At 42.1% G+C, this 26911-nt stretch overlaps 1 protein-coding gene across 2 annotated transcripts; it reads right to left on the reverse strand.

The window, feature by feature from the left end:
* Nucleotides 1-1946: 1946 nt before the first annotated feature.
* tlcd4b (TLC domain containing 4b) lies at nt 1947-26911 on the reverse strand. Of its 2 annotated transcripts, XM_079252189.1 has the most exons (7): nt 26735-26911; nt 20599-20751; nt 10809-10898; nt 4703-4761; nt 2632-2726; nt 2462-2535; nt 1947-2391 (listed from the first exon to the last, which is right to left on the reverse strand). In XM_079252189.1, the coding sequence occupies exons 2-7, from the start codon at nt 20742-20744 to the stop codon at nt 2043-2045; spliced, it is 813 nt and encodes a 270-aa protein (XP_079108315.1). In that variant the 5' UTR covers nt 20745-20751; nt 26735-26911; the 3' UTR covers nt 1947-2042. The 2 variants fall into 2 exon arrangements, with proteins under 2 accessions (XP_079108315.1, XP_079108316.1); XM_079252190.1 differs by lacking the exons at nt 4703-4761; nt 26735-26911 and having other exon boundaries at nt 20599-20735.

Here is a 26911-nt window from a genome sequence, read left to right on the forward strand (position 1 = left end):
GCCCAGACATTTTATATTCCAACTTGTTGAGCACAGCAGGAAGCAGTTACAGTAAAATAAACTGTAGGCTGTTCACTGTGTTGCCATGGGAACCATGCGTTTCACTTAGCGACGCAGAAGTGGTTTTGTCCTCATTTACTGACATCTATACCGCTGATACTGGACCTCAATTAGACTGAGAAGTGGTTCAATGTGTTAGAAAGATTAAAGTTAATTCCACTTTAATTACAGCAGTGATTTCCATTCATTTAAACTTTATTCATACAACAATCCTTTTAGAAGTTCAGGGATTGGTATATTTTGTACATAAATGAGGTGTAAAATGCCCTTTTTTTTTATGAGCATGCATGGAGGCAGAAGTCTTCCAAAGTCTTCAGTGCAGCTTGGATGTGTTAAACTGAGGAGGTGTCGGTACGAACATCTACTTGTGAGACGAATCCTAAATCTGTCAGATCTTGTGTTTCTGTCTGGTATCATTAATTGGTTCAACATGAAACATTTATGCGTTTGTAAACTGAAAATAGCGCCTCTTGATATATAGAAGTGTTAATAACACTGCAGACGGCAACTGTATGATACTGTATGTGTAAATACTGTATAGACATGCAGACAGAGGAGAAAGACCCCCAAATACATTAAGTTCATGCTTTTGATTATGCTCTGTGTGGTGCGGGAGGGGGCGGCATGTTGGAAGACGAATACCTCCCCTTTAACAGCATTGGATTAATGCAATAATACTTAGATGTTGTTCATCTATCGTGACGGAGCACTAAGGGGGATCTTCTCATGCTTTACAGTGACGACCTACACTGGATACAGAGAAATCAGACATGCAAGATTCAGCTCGCTGTTTTCAGCAGCTCGGGGTTCTCCCACATGGACAGCTTCAACTCTACGCAGAGATTAAAGAGCAGTGAAAACCTGCTAGCATACCTGCTGCCGGGAATTAAAGAAAACACAAAGTATGAGCACCGTTATGGTGTTTGGCAAGAGGGAAAAAAAAAAAATAAAAATAAAAAAAAAGGCGGTGGCGTGCTGGACAAGCGGAAAGAACGAGCGGGGAATTTATGCTTTTTTTCTTCCCGATGTTGCAGTAGAAGACATGAAGAAGTCTCTGTAAGAAGGATGAGTGTGTGTGTGTGTGTGTGTAAAAAGACAAAGAGCTGATTAGCGAATGAGGACGGGGTACAGAGTCTTTGTAAGGCAGGGGGGAGAGGTAGAACGAAAACATTCGAGCTGAGGCAGACCCCTGCAGCGAGTAGGAAATAAAACATCTTGATGATGGGGCATGTCCTCCTGCATGCATACTTCCTGCTTTCCATCTGGAATCCTAATTCTGACGTGTTTCAGGGGCTGGTGACGTAAGTAGGCGCAACTTGTTCCAAGGAGGCCACAGCAGGTAATCTGTAGGAGAGGCATTGTGGTGTTTTTCTGTCTCTTCTTCTGAGGTTTGATGACTTTAAGACAAGAGCCCTGCAGCTTGACGAGCGCTGTGTGTGTGTGTGTGTGTGTGTGTGTGTGTGTGTGTGGGGGGTGGGGGGGGGGGTAGTGAGGGTTCTTCGCTCGGTAGGCCACGCCTCCTCCAGCATGGGCGGAGACAGAAGAAGAGGTGAAGCGTCTGGTTGCCGTGGGTGTGGGTCTTTATCTTCGTAAGGGGTGTGTGATGTTCCTCCTCCACTGTTATTGCTTTCCTGTTGTCCCACAGGCACTTCAGAGGGCGGGGCTTTGGCTGGAGGCGTGTCGGAGGAGACGGGGGCGAGGGGAGTGACAGGTGTGAGAGTAAGTGTGCTTCTGAGCTCTACCTTTCTGTCTACGGCCAAATAAAAGCTGAGCCCCTCCTCCTCGCTGTAGGATTCACAGCGAACGCTGGTGCTTGAGTGATTCAATGAGCACTCTCCTCACCCCCACACCCCCCATCAGGGGTCGGAACCTGAGGACTCCGGGTAGCGAGGGCGGGAGGGGTGCCGAGGCTGGAGCAGGAGGAGGAGGCGGTGAGGTTGTCTCGCCTCCCCTCCTGCTCACGCCCGCATCTGAACTCTACATCAGTCCGTGTGGTTGTTTGTGTGCTTCTTGTCCGAGGGCGGCGCCGTCTCCACCCCGTTCCGAACCTTTCGCCCGCCTCGCCCCGTCATGACTTTGTAGCAGCCGCGAGCGATCTTGTACATCCAGACAGTGTTCAGGATGTCCAGCGCGATGCAGGAGGTGATCCAGGCCACCTGCGCGCCCAGACCCAGCCGCTCAAATTCTGGAGTGCTGAAAGTGGCGAACACACTGGCCCAGTAGGACGGCATGACGGCGATGCGGACCAGGAAGAACACCACCGCCATGGCGATGCCGTTCAGGACAACCAGCCGATGAGAGCGGGGGTACTTCAGCGCCTCGTAGAACCACCTGGAGGGAAGCAAAGGAAAGTCAGGAATCACGACCGGAATCCTGTCGCTAACATCTGAAGCCGTCTCACCTTTGGTTCACGAATGGCGTGGATAATTCGGAAATTAGACGGAAATTGGCAAAATAGGGAAGCACGCCGCGTGTCTGCAATGAACAAACACACACACACACACACACATTAGAGTTCCTGAAGCAGGCGACACAAAGGCGGTTGGAAACACAGCAGAGTGACGGACTCACCAACACGTATCCGTAAGCATAGAGCGCCGCCAGGTGGTGGCAGACGAAGAAGCTGTCCCCCATGGTGCTCCAGTTACACGCCAGCAGCACCAGGTCTGGACGGGGGGACAAGTATGGACAACAATGAGAAACTGTTTCTAAAACACCTAAAAAACAAAACCCTTTTTTTTTTTTTTTTGTTAATTATTACATCAAAAGTATTTATGGAGCAAGTCCTGCATCTCCAGAACCGGATCTGCACCGTTCTTTTCAACTTTCATGTTTATAAAAAAAAAAAAAAAAAATCAAACCATTTGTTCATAAAAAAAAAAACAAAAAAAACCAAAACAAAACTCAGATTCTAATTTAACGCCTAGAATGAATTTATCTTTGGATTAGATGAGGTAGTTTTGAGCCATCTCTCTCTTTTCTTTATGTTTTGCTTCTGAATCAGACGGTTTTTGTAATCATTTAAAGCGGTCTTGAGCATCAGTTCTCCAAACTTTGGAAGGTCTTTATGAACCTAGTTTCAGTCCAGAACTTGTACCTGATATCTTAAGATTGTTTTGGTCTGAGACTCATGATTCTTACTTTTAAATATCTCGATTAATAAATAATTGATTAATAAAATCATGTTTACTACATTAATCCTGACTGGGAAGTTCAGCTTGGATCTTCTCTGGATCTATGAGAAGCAGGTTGGCTGCTGTTTGTGTGATCAGGGATCAGTTGGGAGGGGTAAAGGACCTTATTCTAGGGTCCACAGTGGTTCATCTCTGTTGGCGCACTTGGGTCTCAGACCCAGGTTTTCCAGAATCAAGCCCATCCACTAGCCCACCAAAAAGGGGAAGAGCTAACGCAGTTCCCATTTTTCTAATTCCATCTATAAGACTGCCAGGGATAAAATAGTTTACAGACATGAAATAGCATTTCTGAACCAACAAGGTGATTTTCAAAGAGCTTCTGGGTGAAAAGCAGAGGAGGCGATTCCTGATCCAGAAAGTAAAAGTCCTGTCCGGCAGCTGCTCCGACCAGTCGCCAAATGAGCTGAATTTAGCCTGTTAGTAAAAACACCTGTTCTAAATGTACAGGTAGGTCCAAAATCATGGCAGGACTTTTACTTTCTGGACCAGGAATTGCCACCTCTAGTGAAAAGGTGGCGTTTCTCAGCATGATTTGTAAAACTGGTTGCTGGACAGAGGACGTGTCAGGACTGAAAAGATCTGCTGCAGAGGAAAAAGTGATGTCCTTCAGAAATAGGTCAAAAATCTAGCAAAGGTCTGTTGAAGGACCTGAGATGCACTCAGACCTCTACTGTTCACTGCAGCCTCATCAGAAACAGTCTCCATGCTGGCTGCTAATAAGCTGCTAAACAAGAAGAAAAGTTTGCGTAGAGATGCAAGAACTGGACTGAAGATCAGTGACAACAGGTCTGAAGGAGGGATGAACTTTCCACTGAGCCTGGACCTCAGTATTAACCAAGCAGATTGGTATGATCTGGCCAGAGAACGAAGCAAAGGGAGAGAAAAGTCCCTCAAGAAGCCTAGGGAACCATCCCTGAGAAGGTTAGGGTTTGTTGAAGAATAAAGCTGCTCAGACCAAATAGTCACTTTTAGCTTGGTTAAAACTGGCTTTTACCGGTTATAATAGGCTTCCACACATATTTAAACATCAGTCGTTGCAGCTTTCTCATGTCTTTCTGACCATACATGAAGAAAACAGAAGTGGCTCAAGACGTTTGCCCACAACAGTTTAGATAAAAGTTAAACCAGCAGCTGAAGTAGACGTGGATCTACCATGTGTAAAGACCATTAACAGACATCCTGCAGCAGCAGCCAAGGGCTTGAATGTCATTTCAGGCTGCAGGGTAGACAAAATACTCAACATCTACTTAAAATAAACTGTAAATTCATCCTATGGCTGCTCTTTGACATTTAATCTCAAATAACCTGCCTTACATTTGTCCCTCCAATCAGAAAGGACCTTATCTGTATGTGTTTGGAGGAAAAACACACCACGGTGGTTTGTGTACAAGAAGAAATGATCAACAGAGGCTTAAAAAAAAAAAAAAAAAAAGGGAAAAAAAGCTCACCATAAAGGAGGTAACCACAGGTTATGGCTACATTTAGTTTGACTAGACTGGGGTCACCCCTGTGGAACAGCAAAGAACAAAGTGTAAAGGTACTTTCAGCACAGCTGTAACACGATCACATCCAAAGTTAACAAGCCAGGAATGGAGAGCCACTCAGCCTCCTCTCCGCACAAGTAGATTATCAGATCAATAATCAGCTTCTGCAGAGAATACAAGATCCACTAATTAATGCAGGAACACTAACACACTCATCAGTCATGCAGAGTGGTCATTCAAGGTTGATTGTCTGATGTTGAGCTCTGTAAGGCTCTTATGCAGCTACAGTTTAATTAAAAACAGCAGATTGACAAGCTGGAAAATAGAGAGTGTGTGTGTGTTTTTTATGAATTGATAACATAAAGAAAGAGTAAACAGCCCAGAGGTCCACGTCCTGCTCTGGTGACCGTTGGGTGTCCCTGCAAATAAAATCTGTTCAAAACAACAATGGAGGTGTCTCTGCTTCAAAGGCCACGTGATCCTGCTATCAGTCACAAGTATCGCGTTGCAAACGACTGACTGACAGCTTGTGTAACAGGACCTGCTGGTCCACATACTGTACAAACAAGCGTGCCGAGCTGACTTCCTTTAACCCCGGCCCCAGATCAGCCAGTCCTGACGAGGTCGCTTCATGCTTTGTGCTGTAGATCAAGTATTTATCATATACTTTCATGGAAAATAAACATACATGCACTCCATAAAAATGACATTTTGTTTGAAGCATCAGTGGCAGCTTTTCTTTTTCACATTAGCTGCTCAGCATTTCTGCACCTGCCTGATAACTACAGACACATTCGGTTTCTTTTCCTCCTCCTCATATCCTGCTAATGTTCATTTCACCCCCAGCTCCCCCCGTGAAGCGATCAGCCGTATCACTTTACCGCTGCACTTAGTCAGAAACGCGTGAAGCAAAAAGAAACAAGAAGAGACCGGAGTGATAGTTTGACAGTCAGACAGTCTGCAGGATGTTGTCACCGGGTCCAAAGACGTCTCCATAATCACATCAGTTTGATCCGGCTCCAGTTAATCAAATGTACAGTAAACCCACGTTCCTGGCTGCTTATATGATTAACTGGCTGGAATTTGAGATACAGAGACGTTGGAACGGAGAACATCATGATACCTCGTTTCTTTAGCCTTGTCTTCATATCTGCTGACATGTTTTAGTTACTGGTGCTTTTTGTCTTTCTTTCATACTGTAAATACACCCATTATCTCCATATTGCAGGGTTAAGCAGTGCTCTCTGACGGACTGAGCGGAGCACTTCAGTCAGATTGAGGTCTGGACTGGACTGGATGGTTGGAAAATAGAATGAAGGTGCTGCAGCCTTTCTGCTGTAGTTTTGCTGCTGTGTTTGGGAACATGGTCCAGTTGAATGGTCTCATATTCAGCGTAAGAATACATTGACATCCAGATGAGTTCATGCTCCAATCAATGCTTGCGAAACAAGCCCATATCATCAGCCCTCCGCCACCGTGCTTGACAGTTGGTATTAAGTATTTGTACTGATATGAGGTGTCTAACATGCTGCATAGATTAACACCAAACATCTCCACTTTGGTCTGGTCTTTCCAAAGAATCACAAGTCTTACGGTTCGTTCAGATGCAGCTTTGGAAACTTTTTCCCAAAACTCTTCCCAACAAACCTTGTTTGGTCTTTTTCCAGTTGTACTGCCATGATCTTTAACATTTAACATGCTAACAGCAACAGTTGCTTCTGATAGTCTTTCCTCTTGGTATTGTGTTAACACACACCTGAATGCTCCAGAGCAGAAGGGGACACTCACACTGGGATAGTCCACTAGACTCTGTCCGACTGGGGACTTGGTTCAGCTGGGTGGGGGGGGGTTCAATAATTTTCTGGACCAAGACTGCGTTTACGCTGTACTTCTTAAACAAAGCGAACTTGTTAAATAATGTGCCCCAACGTTAAAGCTACTGAAGGAGAAGATGAGGCACAATGAGGAGGATAACTCCTCCATCTGTTGGTTAATGCGAAGCAACTTAAGTTCCTGGAACATAAAAGCTGAACATGGAGCAGCATCAGATCCCAGCGGTGGTGGGTTGATTGTATTTCCATCTGAATTTTTACTAAAGTCTTCCACATCTGTGTCATTTCTCTCATCCAGAGCCGCTCATCGCCGCTTATGTTTTGGTTCCGTTTACCCACAATGCCCTTTGCTTTTGTAGTCCACTTCCTGTATTTAGGGCCGCTTGAAGCAGACTGACCTGTGTCTGTAGGCTATCAGAATCAACTTGCGCATCCACAACACCTCAAAAGAAGAGGATTTTCTGAGCAAATGGACTGAATGTTGCTGTGAATGTGCCCAAAAAAACTGTGTTGATAATTATCATTTAATGGAGTATTTGATCAGCAGCTCTCGGCAGGACATAGTACCTCTGCATTGTGACTGACTTAATAAATAAATAATGACAGATACCATATGGTGATACTCAGTGCTTGTATTGACCTGGTGAGAACTAAATTATTAATGGTGCTGATGTAAAATGTGAAATATGACTGGGTACATGCATGATCATTACAGTAACGTCCAGTTACACAGGACACAGCTGCCATTCTCCTACACAGCAGGTGTCACAGCAGATAAAAGCTCTTTATTACTTGTCAGTTCAGTAAAACAGACTGATATGAAATTAATTATTTCAGAAAATGAGTCATTTATATATTAATATTATATAAATGCTTCTGTCAATGTGTGAAATTTGGTATTTTATAGAATGCCGAAGCAAAACGGGATATTAAAGTATGATGTATGTGTATATATATATATTATATATATATATATATATCTATATACACACACACATACACATAGGACTGGGTGATTAATCGGATTTTAATCTTAATTACGATCTGGGTTTTCATCGATCATAAAAATAAAAGGGTGTGATTATTTCTCTCTCTGCAGTTTCCTCTCCTGCTGTCTTCAGCTGCTAATCGTGCTGTAAACTCCTCCCACAGCTGCTTTGGTTTCATTCAGACACTGTTGCCAACTTGGCGACTTTCTTGCTAAATCTGGTGACTTTTTTAGTTAAAAGCGACAAATCTAGCGACTTTTACTGGAGTTATTAGAGACTTTTCTGGTGTTTTGGCGACTGACTTGAAGACACATATTGTTCTGTAGTTACTGTAAGGAAGGAGCAGCGGGAGCCTCTCCCGTCCTAAAGCACTCCCAGGCGGCCAGTCTCAGTCGGCTCCGGCTGCAGGTCGATGTAGAATAACTGCAGTAGGTTGTGGAAGTTCACCTAAACATAGTTTATACCATTGTCAGTGACAACTGGCTGCATTACTTTCGTATACATAGTTCGGCGAGTTAAACACTGTAATATCCCTGCATTACGGGGCGTTACCATAGCAACACGTTAACCAGCTGGTTCAGATCAGCCGTCTTTTAACAGGTGAATGAGAGAAATGTGCTGCAGCCTGACAGCGGTTGTTTGGCATGAAACATTCATCGGGGCCGACATGAAATGGTTCCTATATAAGCGGTAAAAGCGGATTAAACAACTCGCCATGCATTAGATGGTTATAATGCACGACACGGAGTCTAGAACACCACGACGCGCAGTGTTGTTTATAAATACTGGATAATTATGTTAAATAATCCAGATCTCAATTTCAGTGAAAATAATCATGATTATAATTTTTGTCCTAATCGAGCAGCCCTACTATGACACTTCCAAGGTATTCTATGGCAGCATGTGGAGGATTTTCCTTAGAGGTGCCTGGGTCGCCATCCCATGTGGAAGCATGCGTGCTTGCTGTTCCACAACAGAAAAATGGACCATATTGTGCAGGGTTAGGGGGATAGGGACTGTGTTAGTGGTGTTACACAGAGTTTCAGACTTTGCCTAAATAGTAGGTGCCTGTCTTTATGAGGTATTATATGCAGCACCTGGTCAGGGCACGCAACATAAAACACATTTCCTGCATTGTCTAAAACTGTCCCGCTCTGTTGAGTAAACCTGCACTTTTACACTCTGACTGTAACGTGTCCAGAATGATAAATTACAGAAGTGAAACAGAAAAAGACGTTTATGGAAAACTGCAAAGCTGCTTCTCACAATCATCATTTTCAGCAACAACAAATAAGATCCGCACCAAGAAATTCACGTTTTCAGCTCTGCCTTCCATTTTTCTGCATGAAACCTGCAGACTTCCAGAGCAGAACATTGTGGCTGCTGGAAAACATCTTTGTACTAAAGACTTTTTTTCTCCTCGCTCATCGTAAAGCATCTCTTGTTCGAGGCTCCTAAAACATTCTCCACACCGTCCAGTGCTCATATTAAGCTCAAGTGCAGACAAGCCAATCAAGAAATGCAGGCGAGGTGCAGCCGTTGCTAACTGAACGGATTATGATAACAGTGTAAGCCGTGCAGCGCGCCAGCTAGAAAACAATGCAGGTTTCTAACAGTCGGCTTCAGGCTGCAGAACAATGCTGCTGTGTGACACGTCTTAATGAGGCGGGAATACAATCAGATTGACTGGAGAATTTAGCTTGCACCTCTCCGGTATTACAACCAGACGAGCTTTAATAAAAGGTATAAGGGGATCGGCTCCATGAAATCTAACATGAGGAATGAAAAGAAACCGTCTCTCTTCTTACCAATGTCTTCTTCTGCTTCTTTTTTTTTTATTATTATTGCCATCGTTTATCATATTTTTAAACAAGTATTTGCATTTAATAATCATCTATGCTTATTACAATGAATATTATTATTTGTGTAGTGACAGTTTTATCTTTTGTTTAAATTCTTGTGATCATTTTCTTGTTCAGCCATTCCCACTATTTCCTTCATCTTGTGCTTTTTCATTACATTTTCTTTCATTTTTCTAGAAATAAATGGATACACCTGCTTTTTGTAACACTTTGAGTGTGTTTGGTGTTATTTTGTCATCATATCCATCAAACAAAGCAAACCAAAAAGGGGAAACGGTTTTGTGTTTCTTGTTTCCGCTGCAGGAGGACATTATGCGGCAGAAAAACAAACCATGAGGCAGAAATGTTAAAAACAAAAGATGCTGTGACGAGGGGAGAGTAAGACTAACCACTGGATGAAGATTTGTAGACGGAGAAAGGAGGGAGTAGAGAGGGAGCCTCTGAACCGCCCTCCACCCACTGCTACTCTCGCTTTTCTCCTCCTTTCTGCTCCATCAGTGATGCTGGCTCAGGCCGACAGAGAGACAATGAGAGAGAGGGAGGCGTGTAGCGCCTCGACAACCAGAGATGTGGGGGTACAACGCACAGATACGGGCAGGAGGACGCCGATGAGGGGAGGAGGGGGTTGGGCAAGAGACTGGGTGGCTGTTAGAGACCATGAAAAGGAGTCTTGTTGGTGGGATTTGAGACGGCCAGAGAGGAAGCAAAACGGAGAAGGAAAAAAAAAAAAGAGGAATAAAAGGGAGAGCTGTAAGAACGTAAGGGAGAGCTAAAAGACACACTCATCCGATACAGCTATCAGAAAGGAAGTCTTTGATTCGATTAAAACATGGTGAACAGAGCGGAGGAAAGTGGAGACAGAAATCAAATGCCAAATCCACTGAATCTAAACTCTCTAGAGACGCGTTAGATCCATCCTGTCCTTCCTGCTTTCTTTGACAGGATGAGAATCCCTTCTCTGTCGCTGCAGAAGGTATCAACTTCCCACCCTGACAATCCTCCACTTCTACACACCTCCCCATCCTCGCCCTCTTATCAGTCTCCTATCGTTCCGTGTGAGTTCGCCCGAGCAGACAGCCTGACATCTGCCTTGTCAGACCTTTCCTAAAACACTCAGAGCGCTCACTTCCTGTTTCGTAGCCTCTCTAAATAACAAATCCCACCGCATGTGACTGTTTTCATCTCCTTGTTGGCCCAGAAAGGTTTGTTAGGTTAAACTGATTGCATCTTAGAGATGCTGCAGCTTTCTTTCATTTGCGCTACAACACACACACACACACACACACACACACACACACACACACACACACACACACACACACACACACACACACACACACACAACTGTCACATTGATGAATTAGCTTTAATTTTCTGTGTGTCTTACCAGACGGGGTTAGCGTTGACTGCGTCATCGAACCACAGGATGTATAAACAGAACAAACCCACAATCAAGGCGTGTACAGTGGAAACCAACCTGAGGATTGACACACACACACATATCAGGAAACATGACAAGCAAACAGCTTTACAGGGAAACAACACAGCTAATTAATAACAATTAGTCTGTATTTTTTAGAATGTGTTCAATGCATAAATGCACAACTACATCCATGTTTTTATTCAGGCCTGAGACAGCATGACCCCTGACCTTTGGAGTGGCTATCAGGCCCACTGAAGAGGTACTCCAGAGGTCTTATCTCCCCTCTAGCAGTATCAGAGTTCCTTCGCTATCACTGTGCTGCCTCTGGGGGGGTCCACAGGCTACAGCTGCTGCCCTGAGTCCGGGCCAAAACAGCCTCTAAAGACCCTCCATTACTACCATTCTGAAGTGGCTCAGTATGAATCGACCGTGGACCAAGTGTTGCTAAAGGCAGAGAGTGAAACAGTGAATCAATACAGTTATCTGTGGGAGCGATGCCACTCCTTCCAGTGGCGCAGAAAGGCCTTGAGCTACCCCTTGTTTCTTTGTGTGTCGTCAGGAAAATGGAGAATAGGTGCAGGGACATATTGATTCATGTGGAAACACAAATGGGAAGAGAGTTTTTACAATTCTAACAAGCTAAAAAGTCGATATTTGATCTGAGTAGCTTCATTCTTCAGCACAGTCTGAACCCTCTTAGACAAGCTTTCTTGTCATTTCTTTATTTAGTCATCAGGAAGAGTTCTCCAGGGTTTAGCTGAGGGCTTTGCTAAGCTCTGGATATTTCTGCTTTGTGCTCTGTGCTCCGTCTAGATCAGGGGTGCCCAAAGTGGGGCCCAAAGGCCAAAATCGGCCCGCCAGCATTTTGCTTTTGGCCCTTAAGTCATTGTTTATATTAATGCACTACAGAGCTTGATGAAAAGACACTTTCAGTGTCATGAACCCCAATAAGACCAGACTCAGAGGGACCCTGACTGACTCACACCTCAATGACCTTGTCAGTGAGCCAGGTGCAACCTGTTGGGGAAAATTGTTATGAGTTTGGTTTGAATTAAGTATTAGACATATATGCATTGATTTGCTGTGATCCTGCTGTGTTTTGTGTCTATGCACAAAGCTTTCTTTAAGTTATATGATCCTTGTCTGGAATGTGCAGACAAAGTCTGAGACAGGAAGAGTTTCCTGCAGGGCATCTGTTTTTGTCAACTGCTTGGTTGACCAGTTGCTTAAGGTTAAAGGTCAGGAAGAGAATGATTGTTTTCTGTGGTCTGCCCAGCAACTAGGAGGAGTTAAGCATGGTTTATAATTGGGTGTTACTTCAGCATCTGCAGAGAGAGTTCTCTCTCCAAGCTCCAGCGTGTGCTTGTATTAGTTTATAATAAAATGTTCATTGTAAGAAGACAGTTGACTCTTAGATGTATTACAACTTCAAGACCAGAGTATTTTCCACCACAGTTTTTGGGGGCTCGTCCGGGATCCTGCGTCAGTCCGCCCAGGTTGGGGATAGACGGGTTGGCCACCTGAATCCACAGATTCATCCTAAGAACCTCAATTAGAGAATTTCAGAGGACAGGACGTCTTTCTCCCACCCGTGGTCGACTACGCCAGGACTCCTTCTGAACCAGTGTGAAAAGACAATGGTGAGAAGTGTTATTCTAAATTTACATTAATTTTCAGACTCAAACTGGAGTCAAACATTACTAGAAATTTATCACAAATTAATAATCAATATCTTAATTAATAATCACAATATTTTTCTGTTTTGTGGTCAATTGTCTTCATTATTCTCATTGTGACAGGGATTCTCCTCCTCACCTCCTCATCGAAATAACTCAAGGGATAAGAGAATAACTTAAGACGAGATCAGGTTGACGTCATAAATAAAATCCTGTGAGTTCAAGTTAAGTTTAGGTTAAAGTTTAAGTTAAAAATCGTGAGTAACAAGACCAAGTCGTAAGTGCTGTGAGCTAGACGTAGCAAGACCAGACCAGTAAATCTTGTGAGTTACAAGACCGAGACCAGTAAATTAGTCAGTAAGTCCTGTGAGCTCGAGAAGCAAGACCAGGCCAACCTTGAGTTAGAAGACTGAGAGGAAAGCCATCTTGAGTGAGGAGGAACAGAGAAGAAACTGTGTGGGCTGGTTTCTGGAGACATTGAGAATTTTGCCTGATAATTCTACAAAGGTGTGGGATTGACCCTCTGTGTACATCCGCTGCAAACAGAACTAGTTCCTTTGCAGTAGGAGGTTGATGTACAGCACCATTAAGAAGTTGAAATCTCTGTCTTCATGTGAGGGGAAACTGGGGTGGTTGTGTAAAATTTCCTGTGTTAAACTTGATTGGACTGATTGTGTGGAGAATTAAAACCACGTCTTGTGAAGCCACACCGGACTCTCGCAGGAGAGCCAAGAAGCTTGTGTGGGGGTAGACAAACGTGGGGGCACGACCCATTCACATGCATTCATCCAACTGTTGAAGTGAATTGTTTGTGTAAAATCTAATTTACTGCAGTAAGAAAAAAAAAAAAACAACAAAAAATGTATGATAGAGTTTCAGACATGAAGGAGGCCCAGAGAGGGAAGTGAGGAAAAGAGTGTGTTCATTAAAGGCCTTCTGCTCACTGAAGGAGATGATGTCATAGCATGTTAGGCAGAAACAAACATATAAATCCTGTGTAAAATAGCTGCTTGTGCTTTTCTTCCTAAAGCTTTTATAAGAGCATAAAAGCCACTCCCTGTATGAATGTGGAACCTTTTCCTAAAGGAAAAGCATTCTTTATTATCACCTGAGAACATTTTAAAGAGCAACAACATATTAAGAATGAAAAATCTGAAATGTGAGAGATGTGATTTATAGTATTAGGGACTTATTTTGTTAAATTACTGTACATTGTGTAGGCAATAAGCTTAGGTTTCTGTCTGTTCCCTTTCAGACATTCATAAGGTGATTTTTATTCCTTTACTACTGCTATTATTAATTTACACCTAGCATGTCTAAATAAATTTAGATAAACTGGAAATAAATAATGCAGCTGAAGGATGCTGAAACTAAGCATAATGTTAGGGAAAAAAGAGAAAATTCTTGACCTTAGAACAGGAATGGTGAACCAACGTAACTTTGCTAGAGTAAATTTCCCTTGCAATAAGTTCACTTTAGCTAAATGTGAGCTAACGGCGAGAAGAGAAGTTCTCAGAACAAGTGTATCTTCTTAGCAAGATCATGTTCAGCTTTCCCAGGAGAGAACTGAGTTATGAATCCACTGACAATATAGTCTCTCACACACACAATTACAATGTAATATTCAAGTTACATGATGTTCACAGCACAGAACATGGTCCACATAATATGTTTGCTACAGGATTCAGAAGAAAACCATTATAATTATGAGGCTATGATCTTTATTTTCCCCTTACTGGAGAAGAAAATACACCACATGACCAAATGGTTCAGTCTCAAAAGCTCGTCTGCTGTATGGTGTTGGACGCATTGCAGCGTTCCCTTCTAAACCCTTGTCAGCATGCAGCTTGGACCTCAAATGTCTATCCTGCCTGAGGGGATTCAGAGGAGGGGCTGGGGGAGAGTGAGTTCTTGACCCGGGTCACCGTAGAGTTCTGGGTGTCACGCGTGGTCAGTCAGGAGACTGGAGCAGAAACGGTCCCTACAACCTAAAGCATCATTCCACCTCCCTTCTGTGTCAGATCTAAGTCCTGGAGCAGAACCTGATATGCAGATGTGGCTGCATGGACCCGGCCGCTGCTGATGGGGCCCGGAGATCCCAGAACCAGAGGGTCTGGCAGAGCCCTGTTGGTTGTGACTGTGAACAGTGTGGATATGGCTTCTATGGTGGACATTTGAGCTGGATTTTCACCTTTGACCTCTGGAGGTGATGGATCCTCCTTGTCCTCAGACTGTGTTTCAGTTGTGGAATTTTCTGGAAGTAAAAGACTAACGGATGTGGCCGGCAGGCAGCACAAGTCCCACCACAACTACAGAATCAGATGATGTTTTCTGGAATAAGCTGCACCCTGATTCTGTCAGAAAGACTGTTGGGTTCACTCAGTTCTCTGTGGAAAACCTGGATCTGCTTCCTGGAACTTTTGCCCACTCTCTGATCCTTTACATGTTACTCTTAATTAATTACACATATGAATCTGATTTATCTACCAGGAAGCTTTGATGAACATGTGTCGGGCACTTCCTGGCATGAATTTCTGATTGTATGCTGATTGGAGGAGAGCATGGTGGCTGTGGCGCGTCTGACTCCTGAGCAGATCGAGTGATACGAGCTGAATGATTATCCACAAGACCAGGCCAAGGAATGAGGCCCTACAACCAAACATTTACTCACTGTTTCTGCTTAGCTTTATACCACATTTATGAGCATGCATAAAATTTTGCACTCCTGCAGACTTCTGCAACTGAACAATGACACAGACATCTCTGCTTTGCTGCAGGGAAGCTGAACAGTTTATACAGACAAGTTAACTTCTGGCACGCTATGCTTTATAGGAAAATAAATAGATTTAAAAAAACAAAAAAAAGGTGTCAAATTCTGCCGCCTTTTCGAAAAAAAAAAAAAAAGTGATGAATACTAAGTTTTTAATGTTTGAGACAGAATAGATGTCAAAAGAGAAAAAATAAGCCGCTATATGACATTAAATAAGAAGGTAGCTTTGTAATTTCCCGACTTCAGTGAATGCAACACAAGTACAACAATCTCCGTGTTTTATTTGCTGACAGCTTGGTGTTTTATCCCTAATCTGAACTCATTATTTTGAATTAAAGCAGATATGCTCAGTGGTTAAAATACACATCAGATGATTTTTGTTTAAAGAGTAGAACCAACTCTTGCGATGGCTGCCAGTAAATAGACCAGTCTCTTAGTTAACACGCTTAATAAGTAAACAAACAAGTCATTTAAGCCCTGTATGTCCTCAAAATAACATGAATATGAGGCAGATTATTTGTAACAGTATTGATACTTCCAAAGTTAAGCTAACTATGCTAAACCGTTAGTCTTGGCCTTTTCTGTTACACACGTTTGCATTAAAATCATTAAGGAAGAAATGCTGCTGAGTGTGTGCACGTACATGTGTGCGTCGTGTTGTTGTAGATGAAAACAGCTTTACCATCAGTATTAGAAGTTTGTTTCTAAATGCTGCTTTAGTTCAAATGTAGATAGAAAGCAAACAGCTTTATTATGACCTGCAGGTCTCTGGCTGTTCAGTACCTGAAGTCCAGCTGTTAAAGATGGGTTTACATCTTGTTGCTTTATGCTTATGCTTATGTTCACAATATATTTGGAATAGAAAGCCAGTCTTATCATGATCTGTTTTGTGTGTGTTGCTCCTGAATGGGTCTGTTGGAGTCTAAGAGAGACAAATCAGAGTAAACCATGAGACTAAACTAGACTACATTAGTGATTAAATCAACAGTTCTGAATGAGCTTTATTTAATATATGCAGAGATTCTTCAGTTTGGTTCTGCTTCTGTCATTTAGCAGACATGACATAAACAACACGAGCAGTAAATCAGAAAGGAAATTCCAGCATGGATAAGTGTTGGTCACTGCTGGGAGTCCAGTTTGACACATGTTCTGCTATGCAGTACTAGAGGATTTTTTCTGGTTGTTGGTTAAGATGAGACTACCTGATAGGAACTTTGCAATAAGTAATTAAATGAATTTGGTTACTTTGAATGCTTACCTACCAGATAACTGAGTGGCCCTAACTGTTGCTTTGTATTGTTCATGTTTTACTCCATGACTGTTTAGCTTAAACTGACTATCCTCTGCACCCCCCAGGCCTGGCCCCTGACCGACCTCTAGTTGACCCTGACTTGATTTTCCTTTTGATGCTGTTTGCTCTGACTGTGACAGAGAGGCCGCAGCTCTCCCGTCTCAGTTCTCATTACTTGAGCTTACTCTTTAGCTGAAAACAAGTCCATGTTTTGGCGCTCTCTTATGAATGACTTTCTGGATGCCATTTTCCTGAATGTTTTCCTCCCACAGGTTGCAGACGGGGAAATTTCCTTCTGGCTCTCTTTTCAGGTCTTCCTTGGACCAAAAGTACTTTCTCTGGTTCTGATGTATATGCGCATGCGTAACATGGAAACATGGGCCTTTTTGTGATTCTTTTTGCAGGACCCTCACCCAAGTGGGCATGGTTCCTTCCAAGACCGCCTGTTCAGACACAGCTCTGTGTGAAAGTAATGTTTTAACATATTGTCCTAACCTCATAAGAACCCTTTTCAGGCATTTGCACACAGGTGAAAGCTGCCCTTCATGAATCAGCATCTACGCAGCTCTATTCACTTCAGCCGGGAGATTTTGTCCTGATAAGAAGCTTTAAACATCAGCGCTGGAACCAACATCGATGGTTTAGGCCATTTCAGGTTTTCCTGACGACCCAGACAGCGGTAAAGGTCGCAGAGTGAGCTGCTTGGCACTACAGATTGCTTGAACCTCCTGAAGCTCTTCAGTCTGAAATTACAGAAGAATAACGCACCACCCAACAAAGGGCAGAATAATCCCTGTGGTTGCGTGGGTAAGTGAGATAGTCTACTCTCACACCTGAAGACCAGCCTTCGCTCCCAAGCAAGATCAGTGAAAGGTGAAAGAAGCGCTCCACTGCAACTGTGATATGCCAAGTCCCACCAGAACGCCGACAGTGTCTTCACTACACCTCTGTCACCCCCGAAGAGGAATGATTTGTTTCCACTTTTCTTACATTTATTGTTAGACTCAGATTTTGAAGCTGAAGTGAATGGCTCCTCACTATTGTAATTTCTGAAAGATTCTTTTAAAACCCGACAGGCATGAGGCTCCTGATGTTTTGAGAATGTTGTCTTCTGTATGTATTTTTGCGTTCTGATAACAATTTCTCTTCTTATTGTTGGTCCTGTAGGACCAAGAGGAGGGAGAGTGTTGGGGAAAATTGTTATGAGTTTGGTTTGAATTAAGTATTAGACATATATGCATTGATTTGCTGTGATCCTGCTGTGTTTTGTGTCTATGCACAAAGCTTTCTTTAAGTTATATGATCCTTGTCTGGAATGTGCAGACAAAGTCTGAGACAGGAAGAGTTTCCTGCAGGGCATCTGTTTTTGTCAACTGCTTGGTTGACCAGTTGCTTAAGGTTAAAGGTCAGGAAGAGAATGATTGTTTTCTGTGGTCTGCCCAGCAACTAGGAGGAGTTAAGCATGGTTTATAATTGGGTGTTACTTCAGCATCTGCAGAGAGAGTTCTCTCTCCAAGCTCCAGCGTGTGCTTGTATTAGTTTATAATAAAATGTTCATTGTAAGAAGACAGTTGACTCTTAGATGTATTACAACTTCTCAAGACCAGAGTATTTTCCACCACAAACCCAACATGGAGACTGGTAATGTCCAAATATAACAACTTGCCTTGTTCCACATGCACTGTTTCTGGTTGTTGACACTTGGTTAAAGTTTAGTGGCTGTAATTATTGTTTCTTGCCCCTCTAACAATGGCTTCATTGTTCTATTGCTATATAGATTTTTTGTGTAACATTTTATTTGACCAGGTAGGAAAAAAATACAGTGTATTTGCTATTGAACAATAATACAAATAACTTTGTGCATTTTCTTGTGTTTCATTCTGCAGCGCTTTAGCCCATAGCTCACTGGATCATTTTCAGTTTGGCCCTTGGAGGCAAAAAGTTTGGGCACCCCTGGTCTAGATGGTCCCACATTGCTTCAGTGATGTTGAGGTCCAAGTTCTGGAGAGGATCTATCAGACCTGTTGCCACAGATTTTCACCCCAATTCTTGTGTCATTTGTCATAAACCAGCCTTTTCTCCCTGTTTTACTTCATAAAGTCTATGGAGACCATTTCTGAAGAGGCTTCAGCCAACAGTAGATGGTCCAGATGCAACTCTCTGGTCCCGCATCAGGCCTTTGCTGGTTTTATCTCCTGATGGTGGCACTTTCAGATACTGGGTACGGTTACATGATGTTTTTTAATTTGTAATTAATAATTTGTAATTAAATAATCCGGAATTACCGTATTCTCTGAGTTTACATGAACATATTAATTCTGAATGAAGGTTTACATAAAACACGTCCTCACTTTATTCTTCTTTAGAGCGGCGGGTTGGGAAGGGTTCTGATTGGACAGAGGCACATGACGTATGACGTAAACCGGAAATAAACAAAGTTTGCTCCCTGCTTCTCGTCTTTTCAGTCGTAACTTGTAAAAACTACATAATAAGTACCGGTTTCACTGCTATTTTTTATTATAAAAGTGAAGTAGCAGCTCAACACGAGCATACTACTTCACTTTCTGCAGCAACTAAGAAGGAGAAGAAAGACAGACCACCGAACACGGGAGGCAAAACAACGCGTGTCATCGGGACAGGACAAGGTAACGAGCATGCTCAAAACGACCGGAATTAACTTAGAGCGGAATGAAGGTTTACATGACAGAGGAATTAAATAGTTCGGAATTAAAACGCGAATAAACCAGCTGCTCACATCGGGATTAAGTTTAATTCCAAATAGAAATTTGCTGCTTTTGCTTAGGAATTAAGTGTTTACATGGTCATGTTTCATCAGTTTAAAGCAGAAATAACTTTTATTCTGAATTAAACAGGAAACATAGCAACTGTTCATCGACTATAGATGGTTATCAGACCCGCCTCTTCCAGTGCCGTCCTAAGCTAGTCCCGTTTAATAATTTGCAGAGCAAATCATGAAGAGAAAAGCAAAGTTTTCAGATAAAAGCTTGACTCAAATACTATTTTATGTCTGTCAAACTGCATTATCTCTGTTTTTTTTTTTGTCTGAAGATTCTTAGCCTATATCAGTTTTGTGTTGACCCAATGCTGGCTCATCCACTAAGCGTCAATGCCAGACAAATAAATAAATAACATTCCTCTGAGGAACAAAAGAAACAAGGACTGGACTGAAAAGGAGTGAAAACGTTGTTAAAAGGAAAAACTTTGAAAGCCCTTCAGTAAGTCTGGTGAACTATTGCGTTAAAAGATGAAGACTCTTGGCTTGGAAGCAAAATATAAAAAGTTTTTAGGGTTTTTAGGGATTGAAGACTTTCGGACAGAACTATACACCCAGAAAAGTGAAAAAGGGCAGAAGTGTGAGAAGAATCCTCCACCTCAGGCTGCGTTTCTCAGCGGTGCACTGCCCTGTCTTTGAAATGCTCTCTCACTTGTCTACATGCACTTAAGTCGTGGTTACATAAACAACACAGGACAAACTGGGAGCCGGCCGTTATGCAACAGCAGACCACTTTAGAGTGAACCGTCAGTGTTTCGCCTTTGCCTTCCTCTGGACTCCTTTCGGTCAACACACTCCCGTCACTCTGCTACACTAAGACTGATGTCAGCTACATTCGGAGGAAGAGCGCTTATCTTGGAGTTCAGACTGACAGCAAGCAGAGAGAGAGAGAGAGAGCACATATGACAGACTCAGTGAAATATGTTACGCAACTCAAACTGATTGCCCTCTGAACCTCAGCCCTGAGGTTTCTGTTTGAAACTTTAAACCACTCTGTGCTCCAGCAACTCGCGTCGCAGCTGTAGCTGTGTGGGCATTAGTTCGCCTTAAGGACCTCAAGGTCCATCTCAACAGAGCTGCACCATCAGAAACAGGTCAACTTGGTCAAGATGTCAGCTTTTTGTCTTTGGAAAGTATGTCTGAGAGGGCTTAATTAAAAAGACACCAGGATAGAAATGGAGAGTAAAACCAGAAAAGGTTCATGTCGTCTTTCCGTGACGCACCTTGAGTTCCACTCGGTGAGCTTGGTGGGAGGTAGCTGTCTATAACCTGGTGTGATGGCGGTGGAGAACCGCGGGCTGGCCACTGAGAAGAGGAGCTGGAAGCTCGCGAAGCTGCCAGCCACCACCGTCAACTCTCTCGTCTCCATCACTCACCTAGACACAAGGAAGGGTAGTCAGGTAGGGGGGGGGGTGGCAAGGAAGGGATGGGTGTCAGCAGGACACAAAAGACAGGGACACACATAGACAGGTTCAGTTGATGACTGTCAGTCATCCTGGACAGCAGCAGAAGAAAACTGAGGTGGCAGCAGTGGTAGGAGGTGAAGCTGCACCCTGTGTGGTTCAACTGGCAAACAGGCCAAACAGGAAAGAGGGAGCGAGGGGATACATAAAGCAAAAAAAGAAATATATATATATTATACACACACACTCATGTAAGGTGAAAACAAAGAAGATGAAAGGAGAATGAAAGGCAGTAGAGTTAAGTACAAAAGAATGTGAAAATGACAGAAACGAAGGGAAAATTGCTGCATCTGAACAGCAAAGCAGCACTGAATAAAGAGTCCATTACGCACATTTTGCAAGAGGATTACAGTGAGTTGTTTAGTACACAACAAGAAGAAAACAAAGCCTGAGCAAAGAAAGAAAAGAGGATTTTCAAGATGAAGCAAGTTGTAGGGCTCGTGGTGCAGAGGAGGCTGAATAACAAGTGTTCAGGCTGTACTTTACTTCTACTATACATGTACTATTCCTCCGTTTAGGTTTAAATGATCTGTGTGTTGATGTTGCCGGTGTGTTGATGTCCTGTTGCTAGCCTGTAACAAGGTGCATAAAACGAAACCTCACGAGGCATCCTAGAGAGAGAGGTTGCAAAGTCCAGTTACTCAGCCTTAGGACGCTGCTGGGTAGCGGAAAGTTACGGAACGAATGTTTAATGTCTATGAATAAAAATGTATCCACTGAATTTGCTTTTCCGTGATGTAAACATCTTAAAACTCAATATGAATGTGGTAAAGTCTGTTTTTGTTCAAAGAACAGCTTGTTTTTCCATTTAAAAGTCTCAGTGAATTCAGGAAGAAAATGATATTTTGACATTTTAGTTTGATATGAATGGAAGTGTTCAACCAGCATGTGAGTTTATGCCTTTACACGCCGGGACCGGTGAGAATAAATGACACAAAATAGCAAATAATTTGGGGGTGAATTGACAAGAAGAGGCGGCGGGATCATCCTGTTCTACAAAACAGAGGAGAACTCGGGTGGTTTTGTTTAATCAGGGAACTGAAACTGGACCACATCCGCTTCAGGACACACTTCAGCACGTCCGTGGGACAGTTGGAGGATCAGCTTTAGCAGCTAGCTGCTTGCTTAAAGAAGCAGAGAAGGAATAATAAAGACACTCGATCATGATCAGTGGAGTAGTTCAGGATGTACACAGGTATACGGAGTATAGCCACTTCTAAACCCCATGTGATGCTGCTTTTACAATTACATACGTCCCTACACATGTAGCTACGTCGCCCAGCAGCTCAGCTAAGGTTAGCTATGCTACACTGGTGCAGTTAGCCATCAGCTGCGTTAACTTTAGCCTGAACATAGACATAATAAAGATATATGTATATATATATGTCTATGAACCAATCTCTCATTGGTCTGTGTACCAGTACTGGTTTAGTCCAGTCTTAACTTTTCCTTCCTAAAACTAAAGAGCTGAAGCCATTTGACAATGAGCAAATATACTGATGGTTTCTTGGGGTGAACTAAAAGTCTTACATGTCACTTTTTCTGAAACTGTTTTTCTGAGCGACTTTTTTCTGTTTTTAAAATAAAGGTGAAAAGTTGAGAATATAAATACTTCTTGAGGGACCAGTACACCACTGGACATGATAATACAAAGTCTGAATGAAACAGCAGCAAAAGTGACACCTGCATAACACGCAACCGGTGACCAATCAGTCAGCACGCCTTCTCTGATTGGCTGATTATATATTTGTCAGACGCAAATGTTAAAATAAAAGTGTGGAAAAAATTCCCCTCAGTTTGCAAAAAAATTGCAAAAATAGCTGACCGTTCCCATTTTCTTTCCACTGATCCGATAAAGAATATTGCTGTGTGAATTATTCTGATGAAATATTCAGAGTAGGTATGTCAAGGACTTTTGTCCTGAACTAAATCAAATTATTTCTGTGGAAGAATTTATTCAGTTCAGTTTATTTTATTTCCCATTTGCTGTATTAAAACCATACTGGAAAGTAGTAGTAAGAGCTTATCAGACAAACATACAACACCTATAGCGACATCCTAAAACAGAGTAAACATAAAACATAATAAATAAAAAGCAGCACTTAAGAGAATTAAAACGATAACTAAAATAACGATGAGGCATTTTTCAGAGTGCATTGTTTAAAGTCACAAGCGCTTGTGGAAAGAAACTGTGTGATGAGATGTGGTGCATTTAACAGCGCGGTATCGTCTACCTCAAACAACTTGGTAGCAGGATGGCCAAAGGGATCATTAGTAAAGCTCTTGTTAAAAGTCTGGATTTATAAATGTCCTCCATAACTTCTCGGTCGTAACGTGTTGTTGCAGAGCGAACCGCTCTGTTTAAAGTCTCCTTTTCTTTCACAGTGAGATTACCGAACCACACCGTGGTAAAGCTGGTAAGGAGGATTGATTTCTACAAACAAATTGTTCCCAACTGAATCGATATTTTATATCGCAAAGGTTTCTTATTTACACCCCTAAAACTTATGTCCAAGAATGAAAGGAAATTTGATTAAAAATACAGGAACAAATAAAAAAAAAAACTACTGGTTTTTTTTTTTTAAAAACAGAAAGGTGATTTATGGTTCATATTAAAATTTGCTTTGAATATTTATATTATAATGAGAATATAAAAACAAGTAATTGAACTATCTACTGTCAACAGTGTCAGTCATTAACTTTATTTCTAAACCAATTCAAGTTGTTTTCATTTGTTATTTGCCATGTTTTTGTTTTTAGACAACACATTGAAGCAGAAATAAGTGATAAACAGTAGGGGTGGGAAATCAAATCGAAAAAAATCAAATATGGAAATTTTTTGCTTCACAATTTTAAAACAGATTTTTTTTGTTAAAAAATAGATTTTTTTTTTCAAATAAATACACATAATTGTAAATTGTACAATTTTTGTCATTTTTATTGATCTTTTTACTTGTCTTTTTTGGGCATTATAGCAGCAGAATGATGGTCTTGGCTACTGTGATATTTTTTCCTAATTGAAATTAAGAAAAAAAAAAAAAAACTCGCGAAAAAAGTTCTGTACATTATTTTTTAAAATGTTTTTAGTCTACAAATATCAACAATATTGAATAATCATAAGAATCGCAATTTAAATTGATTTTAAAAAATTCGGAATCAAATCAAAACAAAAACATGTGCCTGCAAGACTAAACTCTAGGCATAAATTCCTGATTATAATAAGAATATTAGTTGACATGCAGCTCACAGACAGAACTGTAGTTAAACTCCACTGAAGACTGTGGAGACAAATGTTTGTCCAACATGTTGCTACTTTAAACGCCAGCTGCTATGAGAGGAGGAAAAGAAGCTGACGGAGCAGCTAGCCTGGCAGCATCACAAGTTGAGCAGTCTGTGGTTCACATTGTTGCTGACAAACAGAAGCAAAAGCAGAACCCCGTTAAGCCACAGGTTAAAAAAAAAATAAAAACACACATGAACTTGTTTACAGAGAGGAAGATTTATCAGATTATACATGTTTACATAGGACTGACTGATTCTAGTGTTTGTTTAAAGGAAAAGAAATAAATGTCTGCGCATCAACAGCTGGTGGACACCTTCCTCTCATGAAGATATAAAACTGTCCTTAGCAATCATAACACTCTTCACAGCTTCCGAATCTCCTTTTTTCACATTACTTCTGCTTCTCATCTCGCACCAGTTACAGCTAAACTTTCCACCTACCTGAACCAGCACCTAGAAAGCAAACGGAGGTCGTACAGCTCCCCAAGAAACACCGGCTCTAAAGGTCCATTCTCCTAATGAGCTTTCACTTATTCTGCTGTAGCATTATCAGCTGTTGCAACACACTGTGTCAGCAAGTTACGTAAAAACTTATAATCACTGACGAATTACATTGTGTAAGACAAAAGGTCACAGCTGGCTGGCAAACACTGTAGTGGGAAGCTGATATAATGCAGATATATGAAATCATCATGTTTGCAAAACAAATTTAAGTAGTTTAACCTCTGAACAGCATGTGACGTTTTAAGTATGCACCCAGTATTGAGGTTTATTTTTAACCCTTTTGGGTCACTGTAATTTACTACCATTTTGGGTCATTATGCGTGAAAAAAGTCCTAGAATAACATTACAAGTTTATATTTCCCACACTTTGTTTTCTTTAAATCTTTCAATCAACTTTAATCCTAATTAAACAACCAAATATGTAGTATTTCAAATAATTTTGCCCCTTCAAAAGCCAATTTAATTACATGTCACCTTTAGAAGAAAAACACCTACAAGAATATGAGTTCTTTTCTTTGAATTACAGGTTTAAAGATTTTTTTCCTAGAAAAAAAAAAGTATTAAATCTACTAAAATAAGTTAAAGTGATTTATGAAAAATAACTATTTTTCCCCCACATAGAAACAGTGACATCAAGTGATCAAATTGGCTTTTAAAGAATCAAAATAATTAAAACATTCATGTGTTTCTGATTAGGAGTAAAGTTGACTGAATGATGTGAACAAAAAATGTGTAAAATAATATTCTGGACTGTTTTCATAGCAGTTTGGTGCCTGGAAGTGTAGTACAATTGCCCCCGATGTCTTTAAGAAAAACTTAAAAAGGATTTTTAGAGTTTAAAAGAATACAAATATCATTCTATAGGAGGTAAAAACAACCCAAAATTTGAGGAAAACATCACCTAAAATAAACAAAAGTCCCCAACAAGACTGAATCTAAACTCTTAAACGTCATGCACACATTATGCTTTGCATAATATAAAAGGAAACAAAGCTAATCAAGTTAAAGCCACTAAACATAATCCTCTTAACATTTTCCACCTGAACTTTGGACACACTTTAAAACAACTGAACAGGTAGGTTACCTGCACATAACCAAAACAATAACTTCTCTGATCAGCTTGCCAAACCTTTAAACAACACGTCCAACAGGAAAGCTGGATCCATACCACCATAAGAGCTCATTACATCCCACAGAGGCACTCCTGCACATTACCGAGGCCGGTGCTGATCAGATGCAGCATGTGGCTGAATAATTCATTCATTCTTCACCTGGCAGGCTGGTTCTCGCTGCCCCATGGGGGGGGGGGGGGGAGGGAGGCGGCACACAGAGCCCCCTTCACTGCGGCTGACAGCCCGGGCAGGAGAGCTGCCCCACCGTCCACTCTTGACCTTGTTCCGCTGGAACATCCTGCTGCTGTCAGCAAGCCATGACCCCCCCCAACCATGACATATCGACCAAACGTAAATAATAGCGCTTCAATTTCCACTGTTCACTTGGAAATCCAAACCGGCGCCTTCTCTACCGCATTGCTGCACCGCATCACACCGCTTGGACTGGCATCTAACACACACACACAAACACATCTAACACACACCGATCAGCTCATGCTGGCTCATGCCATGAATACTGATCCATGACGTGTGACTACAGCAGTTTTAAGCCGACAGAGATGCTCGCATTCCCGCATGCAGATTCCAACAATACCTCCACCCCCCTCCTCCTCCTCTGTTGTCATTTGGGAATCAAGCATTCACGCACCTCACAAACGGGCGCGTGCACATCAAAGTAACCATTAAAATCGTTGCTGAAATCTGCTATAAAAAAAAACAACCCTTTATGCTTTGCGATATGGGAAAGAAATCACAAGATATTCCCGAGTATCTTGGCTGCATGAGCAGCCAGGGACGCGGCTTGACAACACAACACATGCAGGTGGTGGAACCGGTTGGAACAAGCAGAACCGGCGGCCGAAGAGTCGGAAACTTGTTGGCTGCAGCCAGACCAGGCTGCTGCGTGGGACACGACACATAAAGCTGCTGCGGTGGAGATAAAGACGGAACGCATTGTGTTTGGTTTGCGGTGGAAGGAGGAGAGAGAGCTCCGTTACCTGCTAGCCGTTGCATAGGTTGCTGTTTGCGGATAAACACTCGTTCGGCCGGCGCCTTCCTCCGCTCACTTTTTTTTTTTTTTTTAAACTTGACGTTAGCAAGTTGGCTAAAGTAAAGCAGCGCGCGCCCTCTCTTGCAGCGCGAGCCCCGTACGGAGCTTAGTGGTGGTGGTGGTG

This window comes from Telmatherina bonti (assembly GCF_933228915.1).
Source record: "Telmatherina bonti genome assembly, chromosome: 14".
Taxonomy (NCBI): Eukaryota; Metazoa; Chordata; class Actinopteri; order Atheriniformes; family Telmatherinidae; genus Telmatherina; species Telmatherina bonti.